The 13973-nt window shown below is 52.3% G+C and overlaps 2 protein-coding genes across 2 annotated transcripts; both read left to right on the top strand.

Annotated features, from left to right (window-relative positions):
- Nucleotides 1-4144: 4144 nt before the first annotated feature.
- On the top strand, nt 4145-5062 carry AYL99_11695 (hypothetical protein; the record flags this gene model as incomplete). The annotated part of the gene is made up of 1 exon (XM_018843200.1): nt 4145-5062. One exon carries the CDS (start codon nt 4145-4147, stop codon nt 5060-5062), a length of 918 nt encoding a protein of 305 aa, XP_018687527.1.
- Nucleotides 5063-10721: 5659 nt separating this feature from the next.
- Nucleotides 10722-12041, top strand: AYL99_11694 (hypothetical protein; the record flags this gene model as incomplete). Its single annotated transcript, XM_018843199.1, has 2 exons — nt 10722-10909; nt 11333-12041. The coding sequence occupies 2 exons, from the start codon at nt 10722-10724 to the stop codon at nt 12039-12041; spliced, it is 897 nt and encodes a 298-aa protein (XP_018687526.1).
- Nucleotides 12042-13973: the final 1932 nt, after the last annotated feature.

The raw sequence follows: 13973 nt of genomic DNA, 5'->3' as shown, positions 1-13973 counted from the left end.
GTCTGGCTCGCCTCCAATGTCGAGCGCAAGTTCAACGTCGGGGATTTGCTTCTCGCCCTATCCTGAACAGGTTCAGATCGAAGTTGCCTCTATAGACTGCTCCAGGTGTGACCAAGTACGATCGTGATCTGTATTAGCCAGCTGTCGAAGTCAATCCCGTAAGCCGAGCCAAGCGAAGGCTGATCTCACTGACTGAACGTTAGGAGGAGCTCATTCGCATCTTGAACGCATCTGGGGAGGCACCTGGCAAACGCATCATTCCGGCCACCCGGTTTGTATCTTCTGAAATCGACGGAGTTGGCATTGACCATCTTGCCGTGTTCTTCGAGCTAGGGCATCCACCTCTTCCAGCGGTCGCTTGAGATGGATCCACCGAGGACCTTGGTAGGGATTGTGTCCAGTCTGATCATGAACCCGCTGGGGACTCCTCAAGGTGCCAGCGAAGCTGGTAGGGGCTTCCCAAAGGTTCAACGGGCCTCAGGGTCGTCCTAGACGCGGTCCTGGACGTGGCCCTCGAGGTGGCGCTGGGGTCCGTCTTGAGAGTGATCCTGGAGATGGCATTGCATGTATTCCTAGGGATTGCCTACTAGGCACCAGTAAAGTCACTATCGCCGCCCACAGAGTGTATAGGTGTTGTGACTAAATCGGCATGTATTGCTGGCACTCACAGAGACCTGCGCCCGACTGACCGCGACGATTGACTGCCCACTGAGTCTTTCCACGCCGACTTTGGCTGTGAGTCTGACTTGAGTCTGTGATGCTATAGTTCCACCTTTTCTCTCTGACGGCAGCAAGGCCTTCGAGGGCTGAAGATTACTTCGAGGAGAGGAAGAGGTCGTAGACTAACTTGGGGCGATTTGAGAGGCCTATGATTCTGTCACCCGGGAAGCAGGGCTGTTACAATGACTGTTACAATGCGCTTCCCGGCCGACAACACCCCATGGGGCCAACGGCCCCCAAGTGCCAAGGCGGCCCCCACGAGGCATACACAGGAAAGAGATAAATAGGACCTCTATTCTCGCACTGCTAGAGAAGCCCTCAACAGTGCGAGAAGTCGATGTCTCAAGGACAGCTTTATACAAGAATCAAGATACGTGTTCAACCCTCTGACTCTTCGTCTAACGATCCCACCCCAAGGCTCTCTGACAGATTCAGTTAGTTTTGCAGTTCCTTAACCCAGCTCACAGGGGTTTTCTGAGAGAGAGTTAGCATAGACGAATCGGACGATACTAAACGAACAGATTGTGACTGTTAGACAAAGGTTGGATATCGCGATAGGATCGTAGTGCTGAAGTGTTGATGAAAGCTGAATTGGTAGTTGCGGCGGCGACAAGACGGAAATAAACTCAAACCCGGAGCGGAATGACTAAGATTTGGGGAGGTGACGTCACCCTTAGTCTCAACAGACAATCGGATAAGTGCCGGTAAGAGCTGACCAATCAGCGGTAAGGGCTGTTAGTGTAGAGAAGCCGGCGCTTATTTTGACCAGAGTCACGCGATACCAAACTTTCTGCCGTCGTGCCAGGGGAATAAATCGTAGCAAACTGCGCAATTTACACTTACCGTCAACACCGCTGAAAAGATCTCAGCCAACATCTTACTTTTATCCTGCCTTTGAAGATGCTTACAACCAGTCGATTACCTCGTCCGTCCAACCATCCTGGAGTCTTTCGCTCACCTCCTGGACCCTCTCCTGCACCACCTCCTCGAGCTTCTCCTCCTCAACGTCATTCAATCAATCCTCACCCTGCTGATCGACGTGATCATCCACAACCGATGTTCAGAACCTGTATCAGCTGTGGGAAAGTGAAGGACATAGACAATTTCAAGCCACTACATGGGACGAAGGAGACTATACGATGTATTACCTGTCGTGAAAGAAGAAATTCCGCCAATCGCAGGAGGCACACTGCTTCTTGGGAGCTTCGCTCTGTTGCTGTTGGGATGCCATCCTCCTCCGCTGTTGATGAGGTGTCACCAGCATCATCCTACAAAGTCTGTCCGGTCTGTACTGTAATCAGGCCTGCAGAAGAGTTCAAGGCTGTGCGACCCAACGAGGGTCTGACACAATACCTTGCCTACCTTCCGACAGCAAGTGACGGAAGATCCAAGAAGCGGTCCGCTGATGATTTGGGACTATCCGTCCCGGGATATGTACGCCGGCCAGCGTCAATCCAGCAGCCCCAGACTCGGGCTCAACGTCCCAGGCTGCGTTTATCGATCCCAACATCCCACGGCTCCAAACACCCCATTCACGAAACTCCACAGCCAGGAGCCCAGTACTTCATCTGCGTTCTCTGTACGGTTCCACGGGCTCAGTGGCGTCGCATGCAGGACACGGAGGGCGACTACTGCCATTACTGTCGACGTGGGGTTCTCATTTGTGATCAACTGAAGTGGTGCGTGAGGGGCCGACACGAGGTGGCACGGCAGACCTGCTTTCATGATGGGGAGGAGAGTCCAGATTGCGCTGCCTGTCGCAGTTACGTAGAGGTTGAGCGGGAAAGAGATGAATACATCCGTGGTGGTTGCCCACGGTAAAGGTAGGGTCGTCGGTTACCTTTCTATACCTTAAAATATACAGCATGATATGAATCTTGAGACACCTTTCTCTAGTACAGCATGTCCTGACTCGGCCATGATGCCACAATGAGTACATGCATCAAGCACATACGTACATACGTACGTGTCCACACATATATACGAGGCCGCGGACGTGGACGTGGCCCTTCCTTCACCAGGACACACATGCACATACACACATGCTCGCTCTTTCTATCCACCTGCGTGTTTGCGTAGTCAAATGTTTGCGTATTATGTTTTTGTTATGCCTCGAAAAAATAAAGAAGGAAAGAATCGTCGCCGCAGCCGACGATGACGAAAAGTACGAAAATGAGTACGCTCCTTCGACCACTGGCGCACTGCACAGCAACGCATCTCATTGTCTCACCTCATCTCTCTCACACACGCCCCTCCTTCTCCGGTAGGTATATGTATGACTATAAACATATGCATATGCATACACACATACACACACACTACCGGACGGGGCACCGACCGTAGGAGGGGCATCGATTGACGAAGAACTTACTTACTTGTGCGCGGTACCAAACAAGGGAACAAAAAAATAAGGGAGGCAGAGAGTGAACAGTCAGTCAGTCAGTCCATACTGTCCACACATACATACAGTGTTTCCTTCTTGCTTTCTTCCTTCTTTCTTGATCGAATGTCCCGTTCCGCGCAGTTAACTAGCTTGCCAGCCGAGGATACCTACTCGGGTTTGGTGTGAGCGAGCGAGAGTGAGCGAGTGAGTGATTAGCACCGCACCGCTCTGCTCCGGCTCGTCCGACTCGTCCTCGTCCAGTGTGGCGGGAGGGCTTTGCTGGGCGGCCAGCCACGCCTCTGATCGGTCACCTCTGATCGGCGCTTATCGATTGGCTGTTGAACGCACATCTCACGCGACTAGGATGGACATTAAATTAACACCAAGAAGTTCTTGCTTTTATCATTCCATCCATTTCCATCTCGTCGTCAACCCGGCCACCAACTTAGCTGTCATCCACATCCCCATCGCCACCACATCGCCACCACACCACCACGATATCAAACCTTCATCAAACAGTCTCAATCTGATTCGTTGAGGAATATCGAATTCGGCTGTGGTAACTCTCTCTCAAAAACCTCTGGTGTGCTGAGTTGTGAAACCGCGAAACTAACCGAGTTACAGGTCCCCTTGAATCGGGCATGCTCAGTCCGAACACTTCTCCTCTCCTCGAAGCAACCCTCCGCCCTTGAAGGCTCTGTTGGAGTTGGATAGAAAAGGTGGAATTGTGACATTACAGACCCTGGTCACACTCGCTGTCAAAGGCCCAGTGGGCAGTCATTCATTGCGGTCAGTCGAGCACAAGTCTCTGTGATTGCTAGCAAATCATACCTGTTTGGTTGGAATACCAATACACTTTGCGAGTGGCGATAGTGACGTTTCAAGTGCCCAGTAGGTAATCCCTAGGACCACGTGTATAGCGACCTCCAGGACGATCCTCGGGCCCATTGAGCACTTGAGAAGGCCCTACTGGTTTCGCTAGCACCTTGAGCAGTCCCCAGTGGGTTTAGACCTCACAATCTATCTTACCTGGGCCACAACATGTCAACGCATTGCCACGAAAGCCAAAGCACCTCCGGGCGACATGGACTTCCATTTCACGACACTACTGTCCTTCATCCCGTGTTAACCCTGGCCGGCGATTGTTTGCTGCCGGAGATTTTGGCCTCCATACCGAATGCGTTTTCCCAGATAGACCAAAAATGGATTTGCTACCGCCGAAACTTCTTTGCAGTACAGTGTTCTGTTACATTCAGGAACGGCGTGGCCAACGGACCGTTCTTTCTCAGTAGCGATGGCTTCCCTGAGTTGATCCAGCAGTTTGCCGTGTCGATCAAGGCAAAGACAGTCTGGGCTGATGCCGATGTGATCCTGAAACCTGTCAATTCGATCAAGGATGAGACAGCCTCGACTAGTAACGAGGAAAGAGAGGCTCAGGACCTTATTGTCCAACATACCTCTAAACGAGACAAGGCAACAATGTCTATTCCAGGCCGCCACCTCATTGCACCGTCCCCTAACCATGGCATTGGTACAGATGGCACGTACACGAGCGCTTTCCATGTGTATGGAGCACTAGACTCTCTCCACTCGGGTATGATAGGTGCCTTTCCAAGCTTCGGGAGCCCCGGCACCAATTCAATCCCGACATGCTATACATTTGATAGGCTTCAATTCCGGAAATCCACCGCCCATAACGGCAAACGGCATAAAATGCAAGAACGGTTTATAGTGGTGGTCGAACTCTCTGCGAATATTGGCATGTTTGGCGACGAAAACTGGGTGGTGATAGCAACCAAGGACTCTGACCGTATAATGGCGCGTGGCCGATCCCCCGGGCATTTCAAGGAAGACGAGTCGCCAGATAGCGAGCCGAGTATGGATCCCGATCGCGAAACTGGACATGGAACCGATGGGCATGAGGTCCAGGCAACTACGGGACCACCCATTCTTCCATAGATTGGATAGGAGGTCATCAATAGGGAAGGCGTTTGGGAGATGTAACTACCGTCATGCCCTACTTCTCGCCTTGCTTCAGCGAGTTTAATCTCCTCGAGTACCCTAGCTAGAGCGTCCACGGGTATTGGAGTCAGCCTCTGCGACTCTCGTACGGCAAAGTCGCCTTGCACCTTGTCGTCGCGCCGGTCTGCACTGACGCCACTGTCGGAAGGTAGTGACGATATTATGTTCAGCAGTCTCTTCTGTGAGAGCACCAGTCGTAAGAGGTCATTCAAGCACGAAGGAGCCGGGGAGCATGTCCACTTCACGCGACTGGGCCAGTCGCCGACAGCATGACCTCGCTCGTCGATTTCTCGGCCACGCCGTAGTCGGCGACGATCGCTCGCTATGCCAATCGATACAGGCAGACTTTTCAGCGGCACTTTAATTATCTCGAGTTTGTTCGTGAGTAAGACTTCGAATTATATAAAAAAAAGGCTCGAGGCGGCTCGATTGACATGATTTCACATCTTTGTTTGGGAACTTTACGGGTTTCTCCAGTGTGCTTACTGCTTGCTTGCTTGCTTCAAAGTGGTATGTATATCCATTTCAATTGCTGCTACTACACTGTCAGGGCCTGTGGAATGGAGCCCCGGGGCTCGCCGACGACCGGCAAGTGCTGATAGGCTCATTCCAGGAGGGTCAGCGCTGCGAACTGAGCGTGAGCCAAACTACTCACAGCAAATGCGCGCCACCTACTAAACATTCTTTGTAAAAGGCTGTCACGGAGGTACCTACTGGGAAGCACGAGTTTACGAGACAAAGAAGGCGCGCCGAAATGGGCGCACAACTTGGAAGTAAACAAAGGAATGCGGTCCATGAAGTATCAATCTAACAAAGCACAGACCAACGAAGCGCCCAATCCGGCATGTTTGAAAGCGTCAGGGGAATTCCACAACGCCGGATGCGATAGTGCTGGAGACAAACTTCCTTTGTCATTTCATTGTGTGCTGAACGGCGCACGAGGGAGTACAAGAACCACTACAGTCTAGAATAGCATCCGTCGTGTATAAAAGGAGGCCCTCACCAGCAAGTGTGGTCCAAATTCCTCTTCCACCTTTCGCATGCTCGAAAGGTCACTATATATATATATCTCTGCGAAGTCTCTCGCTACGGTCACCGGTCGCTCACAGCAACTGCACAAGCAAACCCGGAATGGCACAAGCTGACCCGGAAGCACCATTTTGCCGGTGTCGGTGCTGTCTGTTCACGTCAACAGCACAAGCAAACACGGATGAGCACAAGCAGACCAAGAGGCACCATTTGCCGGTGTCGGTGCCGTCTGTTCACGTTAACAGCACAAGCAAACACGGATGAGCACAAGCAGACCAAGAGGCACCATTTGCCGGTGTCGGTGCCGTCTGTTCACGTTAACAGCACAAGCAAACACGGATGAGCACAAGCAGACCAAGAGGCACCATTTGCCGGTGTCGGTGCCGTCTGTTCACGTTAACAGCACAAGCAAACACGGATGAGCACAAGCAGACCAAGAGGCACCATTTGCCGGTGTCGGTGCCGTCTGTTCACGTTAACAGCACAAGCAAACACGGATGAGCACAAGCAGACCAAGAGGCACCATTTGCCGGTGTCGGTGCCGTCTGTTCACGTTAACAGCACAAGCAAACACGGATGAGCACAAGCAGACCAAGAGGCACCATTTGCCGGTGTCGGTGCCGTCTGTTCACGTTAACAGCACAAGCAAACACGGATGAGCACAAGCAGACCAAGAGGCACCATTTGCCGGTGTCGGTGCCGTCTGTTCACGTTAACAGCACAAGCAAACACGGATGAGCACAAGCAGACCAAGAGGCACCATTTGCCGGTGCTCGTGCTGGTGGCGCACACTTGGTCGCCCACAGATAAGAGAGAGCTTGTAAGCAAGTCAGAAAACTAATAAAAAGTTGATACTTAACTCAATATCAAATAAAACGCTCCTCCACTCTCAAGTATGTGTGATAACCTCGTATGCAGCTTCAAAGGACTTTTGAGACTACAATTCTCATATCCTGTGGAACAGCTCCGCTCCCGTCATGGGCTTTGCGGCAGAAGCTCGTCTTGACCACATTTTATAGGACAGATCCCCAGATCTTGCCAACTGATGATACGTCGCTGTCTGTCATGGTTGAACAGGGCGAAGTGACATGGCGCGTGCCGGTGTCGGGTCTCCGTATGGGTTATTGTCCAAGTCCACTTCTTGTTCGTCTGGAGGTATAGTGGATATCTCCCATTCTTGATTCTCTTCTTGAAGTGACTTTTGTCTCCTCTTGCGTTTCTGAGTGGGTGAAACAGGAAGGGCAGGGAGGACATGGCCGAAGGTAAGGATGGGTAAATGCTGGTAGGGCCTCTGAGAAGGTCGTCTGTCTGATGGTATCGAGTAGAATTCTCGAAGTGATAGTAGCCACTGAATCGTCCATTGGGTTGTTCACTTCAACTGATTGGTAAGGGATCCCAGGCAGATGTCTAAGCAACTTTACAACCATGGTCCCGACGTTCACCGGTTGAGACTGAGATATTTGTCCAGAACTTTCTCCTGCTCTTGTCTCATTTCGCCTGCGCGGTTGTTCCGCGGCATCTCCGCGGCCGGGGCGTTGAGGTTAAAACATTGTGAGATGGCTGTTCAAAGATCTAAAGCTGACTTGGAGGTCTGAAGAATCCCGTGACAAGTTGCGTTGTGTTGGACAGATGAATAGATGGGTCCTCAACCAGAAGAAAGTAAGCAAGCGGGCGAGTAGCGACGTACCCAGCCCAGCCTGACCCGACCTGCACTCGTGCGTTGTAGGTCTTGTCTGCTCCACCGTATCCATACCTGGGGAAGACTCTTGTGGGAGATAATAAGTGCGCTCCCCGCCGGTTTGCACCACCACAGTGATTTTTGTCATAGATTCAAGATTCTCAATTTGTATAGATTTTCCGGAAGCGCAGGGACCTCGTTGCCGTCGCCGCCGTCTCTTCGGAGAGGAGGGGAGAGCAGTGTATTCCTTGGTGTTCGGTGTTTATCTATATCTCGTTTCCGAGCCTACCGGCCTGCCTGCCTGCCTACCGTGCTGTGCCGGCCTTCGCTCGCTCACACACGCGCGCACGCAATACAACCCTGACAGAATAGACAAGACCTGGCTGGTATGGTTGGCGTGGACATCATCGTCCTTCCATCGTCCACTGTCCGTCCGTTGACGAAACTGTACTGCATCATCCTTATCACAATATCGCCACACCACCACGGTCGGGTCATGGGGCCGCGTCGTGCGTCATGCGTCGTGGCATCTATCTGGACGTGAACATGAACATCAACATACATCACAAACCATAAATACACGCACATAAAAGTACGCGGACCGGCTCCAATTGGGGCGGAATCAATTGGTCCTGATTCCAATTCGCGCCCACGTCCTCGCCATGGGCGCGTACACTTCCGGCTCGTCGTTCGTCGTTCGTTCCTTGTGGCGGGAAAGGGAAGGGATGGGTAACAACGCACACACACACACACCCCGTTATATGTGTGTTTCTTTGTTTCTTTCCTCGTCTTCTTCTTCTTGTCCTTCTCCTCCTCACCCCCCTCCCCCTCCTCCTCTTCTTCTGCTTCTTCTTCTTCCATACCCCAGCACCTCTACCACGTTCTAACTCGGCTGTTAGGCCATGAAGCCGTAAGGAAGGATATGAAGCACCCACGTGTACACATGCGGCTCTGGACGTGGAGTGGGACGTGGGCCTTCCTTCGCCAGGACACTCACATAGACACACACGGGGCCGGCCAACTGGACATGGACACTCCTCCAGCGAGCACGCAAGCCCGGTTCACAACAGCAACGCTAATCCGGTGAACCAACAGGCGAGGACAAGTCACGCCACCGGGGCCTTACAGAACAACAAGGGGCATGCACCACAACAACAGGAACCGCAACCTGGTTTCTCCCAGAAGATGATGAAAGTGCTCGGTTGCGGTATGTTCCCCAGGCACATGAGTCTACAATGATCTACAAATTGACATCCCCCACCAGCTTGGAATTACCGAACAGGATAATCGCCCACGCAGCCCATTTCTCATTGATCTCGACGGCCAACCTACTCCGTGGTCAGCGACCTAGGATTTTGAACGCCCGGGAACGAGAAAACGACCAGTGTGTATACAACCAACAAACGAACGAACAAACAATTGGCGGTGATTACGGGGGTTTGTCGAGACCGCGAGAAGGACAAAGGAGACCACACAGCGAAGTACAGCTTAGCGCAGGTAAATATCAGGTATGTGAATCACGGCTCTTTGAGACAAGCTGGTCAATACGAGAAGCCAAACAGAATGATGGGGACGGAGTGTCTATTGTCTTGCATTGTGTGCAGAGACAAGGGACAAAGAAAGAGACTCCACTCTCACTTGCCACAATGACAATGACAACCACAAAAGAGACTAGCACTAACACTAAACACGGTCTAGACATAGACGAAGCTGGAGAATAAGCACCGCTGCGTCGCAGATTTGTACAGTACAGAGCACGGCGTCAAGAACGCTGAGGATGGTGGGTAGGGCTGGTATCACTCTCCGTGGAGTGATCGTCTTGCTGTTTTGTTTCTGGTCTCCTCTTTAAATCGATGGTGGGACATCCGGGTGTATATGTGTGATTGGGAGCCACATCACACACAAGAAGATGTCAGTTCTGGACGCTTTTCGCGATTCTGCGCCTGTGGCATGGCGGGCTGTGCAAACTGTCAACAGTTCTGCAACAAAGAGTCTACGAAGGAGGGAAACCGAGTAGCTTTACCCTTCAAATCTGCAGAAGGTTGTCACTATCACAATGACAAATTGCTTTTCCAATGCAAAGAGATGGCAAACTGTTCCATACCTAGACTTGAGCTTTACATTGCCCGACCGAATGCCGTAGCTCTTGCACTGGCGGGCAGATATGTTGCAGAGTCAATCAACCCACTGGCTACTTCTTTGTTGCTGGTCACCTATTTGACTGCCTTGACAGACTTGGGGTCCTCAATGTTGAATTGATGTCACACATAATCACGCTGGCGGCCACAGCCTGCATCAATACAAAGCATAACGCGACTTGTGTAACTCTGACTCATAACCCGCTACACTGAAGGCTTAGAGAAGTCACTCGAGGCAGTGTTTGTCTCCGTGCAGCCTGGCGGTGATTAGTTCGGCCCTCTGCCTAGTCGAGTCACAGTATCACATTCTCAGGCCATCACGTATTCTCCCACTGCCTTACATTATCAAACAGCATCCAGAGGCAGTGGTGAACTCTGACATCAGACCCCGCCTGCTGGCGCGTAGCCTGCATGCGTCCGTCCTTAAATATCTCCCATTTCCTCCAGCTTTTGCACTTTCTCCTTCTTCCGCACAGCACACATCCCCACGCCACAGCATCCTCTCCTCCCCTCTCTATTCCTCAGTCTCCAGCAACTCATGGCAGTCTTGCAACGCCCCTTCGGGCTTCTTCTGCGTTGCCTGTCTCGTGGAGTGTTACAGATACCTTACAAGCAATAGCTTGCTCTGACAACATCACCAAACTGGTCAACAGTTCATCTACCTCAACAAGATCTGTCCGTTTCCACTTCACGGTATGAATAAGACCAGCACATGTGGTTTATTAAGTACAACATATCTCACCCAATAACCATGCCATCTGCAACAGCACCTCGACCCAGCCTTCTCCGCAGTGGGAAGGACACCTCAACGCCGGAAATTGATGCTGGCAAATCTCTCAAGTCAACCATGTTTGTCCGTCTGTATCCAACACATGTGACCTTAGCGGTGTCTCCCGAGCCAGAGATGCGGGATGATGCGAAGGACCCCATTGACCTGGAGTTCGGGACGTCATCAAGTCGCCTATTGATCCAGAGCCAAGAAATCCGAGTCCTCTAAGCCGTACCGCCAACACGAGTCACATCGACACTCCAGCTGATTTGACTTGGATCAGCTAAGTGGTCTGTTCGGCACCAGAGCTATTGACGTGTATATAAATATGTCGACTGTGGTCCAGTTCAGTCCCTGCGCCGTTCATCAATCGGCTACTGGTTGGGTCGGGGAGGTCACTCTTTCGATCCCCTCGAGAGAACCGCGTTGTCCGCTGGTAACGTCAAAACCGCATTCGCCTCCCTCTCCATCCACCAGGCATGCCTTGACTCTTCGGAGCGGTGACCCGGACAGAGCGTCGACAGCCAGTCCAGGCCACCGACTGTTGCGGAATGGCAGGCAACCTTTATATATATTTATTCATCAGGCACCAGGCCCGCCCCAGCAGCTCCTTCGGCAGGCGCCCTGGTTCGATCTGGGGTACGGTGTGCCCTGGCCCAGCTGGGTCCTCCAACGACCGTCGTGCCGCCCTGGTTCGATCTGGGGTATGGTGTGCCCCGGCCCAGCTGGATCCTCCAACGACCGTCGCGCCGCCCTGGTTCGATCTGGGGTATGGTCCTGGTTCGATCTGGGGTACGGCCCTGGTTCGATCTGGGGTACGGTGTGCCCTGGCCCAGCTGGGTCCTCCAACGACCGTCGCGTCGCCCTGGTTCGATCTGGGGTATGGTCCTGGTTCGATCTGGGGTACGGTGTGCCCTGGCCCAGCTGGGTCCTCCAACGACCGTCGTGCCGCCCTGGTTCGATCTGGGGTATGGTGTGCCCCGGCTAGCCAGCGCCCTCAACGACGGTCGTGGGTGTTGGGACAGATTCATCTCCCTCAAGCTGATGGCCGGAATGCGCAAAGGGGAGGACGCGTTGGGGCTGCTGAGACAACAACTGCAACCACAGTCACAGCAACCGCTGGGGCTGGCGATAAGACAGCAGCAGCAGCAACACCTGCCGCAACAACATCAACATCATCATCATCCTGCGTCGGTCGGCGCGAGGTTGGCAATGGCAGCAAAGGCAGCGAGACGAATTCAAGCTCCGGACAGTCATCCAGAATCGACGTGCGGACGATCAAACACAGCTTTTCAACAGTGACATCTTCAAGTTAGCGAGGCATCGAATCGTGGAAGCTCTTGGACGTCGGGTCCAACTCCACGAGATCAAATCTGAGAGCACAATGCGAGCAGCAAACTTTTGGAGAGATGTCGGAGGTTGTTCGACAACAGTTCCAACGGGAGGTTAAACAACCCCAGTCCCAAACTGAAGCTCTCCAGCGCCACAATACAGAGCTCAGCGTCGGCCGGCAGCAGGCCGAGACGGATTTGACCTGTTGCAGATGATGGGCTGCAAACAAGATGGCCCTTGGAAGGCTGTGTACGAGTCCTAGAGTTACCGGAGGGGGCAGTTTATTCAAATACCTCACAAATATGTTCGCAACGTGTCGGTCGGTCTGCTTATGCATCTACTCGGTGGCACAATTTATGCTGCGTATGCGTGTCTCGATTACAGTCCTTGCGCCTACTGCCTTCTTTGTCGCCTCTTCCAATGACTCCTGCCATGACTTCGGTGGCGGATGATCCTTGGTCCTTGCTTGCTTGCTTGCTTGCTTGCTTGCTTGTTTGGTGACGCGGATGCAGATGCAGAAGAAAGAAGGAGTCTTTAGTCTTGGTCTCCCAGATCTCCCAGATCCATTTCCCCGTGTATCGTTTGATATTGACAGTGTGGATAGAAACCGAATTCGCACAGACTTGCGCGGGATATATGCCCTTATGCAAGAATAAACTTATAACTTGGTGCATTCTCCCGGACAGGGGCCCAATTTCTGCCACAGATTTCATGATAATCACTCAATTCAATCATTTTGCTTCCACATTAAGAACATAATTCTTGAGACGTCGCCGGATAAGCCCTTCCATGGCTTCTCGAACAACCAGACATCAATACAGAAGTTCCCACGCGGAAGGACGCTGCAAGGCCTCGGGCGAAAGGGCCATACCACAACAGCCGCTTCTTTCGATGAAGCCAGTCTGGTCCCCGAAGCCATCCAGCGACGCCTCCGTGACTCAACCCGATCTTAGTACGACGGCGCAAGCTGATACAGGAGGAGTCATTGTTAGGGTGCAATTATGACATTAATTCCTGAGACGAAGGAATTCAATTTGTGGTGGCGGCAGCGGCAGTGTAGATAAAATAGATAAAAGTGCACCCAGCTTTGTGCGGAGTAACAGTGCCAGTCACCTGGGTGCGAAACCGCGCTTTTGCCATGTTATTTCCATCTCATCGCCGCTACTGCCGCTTCCAACTCAGCTCTCATCTACGCCTTCCGTGACCACGACATCACATCTTCATTAAATAGTCTTAACCTGTTCATTGAGCGATCTCCAAACTGTCTGTGGTCACTCTCCCCCACAAACTCCCTTGCAAGCTAAGTGGTGGAACTGCGAAACTAACTGATTCACAGACCTCTCAAATCGCTCCCAGTCAGTCTGCGGCCTTCTCCTTCACCCCAATCAATCCCTGGTCCTTGAAGGTTCCGCTGGCGTGGGATAGAGAAGGTGGAACTGTGGCATCAACAGACCCTTGTCAGACTCGCAGTCAAGGCCGAGCTGGAGCACAGGGCTCTGTAGTTGCCAGCAAAACATACCTATTGGGAGAAGTCCCCTCAAGAGAAGGAACAAGATTGAGAGCAGTTCGTTATACCTCCAGAGTAATAGAATCGAGGACTCGGACAATAACGCATTAAGGAGCTGTAACACCGGCACGTAGCATATCGCTCCACATGTGTCAACCACAACCCACACTGTCATACGCGATAAGATGGACAACGACGGAAACAAGTACCCGAACATGAAGGAACGGACTTCGGCCCCAATCGGATTCGGTTTGTCTATGAGGAGTAATTCGCCGTTTATGCTCAGTTCTCCCCTCGAGAGACTTCGAACCCCCTACAGACCCCGGAAGGGATGGATTCGCCGGAACCTTATACTGCCTTTATCTCGTTTAGTTTCCGCGGTCGTTCCAACGCTT

Source organism: Fonsecaea erecta (genome assembly GCF_001651985.1).
Source record: "Fonsecaea erecta strain CBS 125763 chromosome Unknown Scaff15, whole genome shotgun sequence".
Classification (NCBI taxonomy): domain Eukaryota; kingdom Fungi; phylum Ascomycota; class Eurotiomycetes; order Chaetothyriales; family Herpotrichiellaceae; genus Fonsecaea; species Fonsecaea erecta.
The sequence above is the reverse complement of the archived record's forward strand: the minus strand, read 5'-3'. Positions and strand labels throughout refer to the sequence as shown.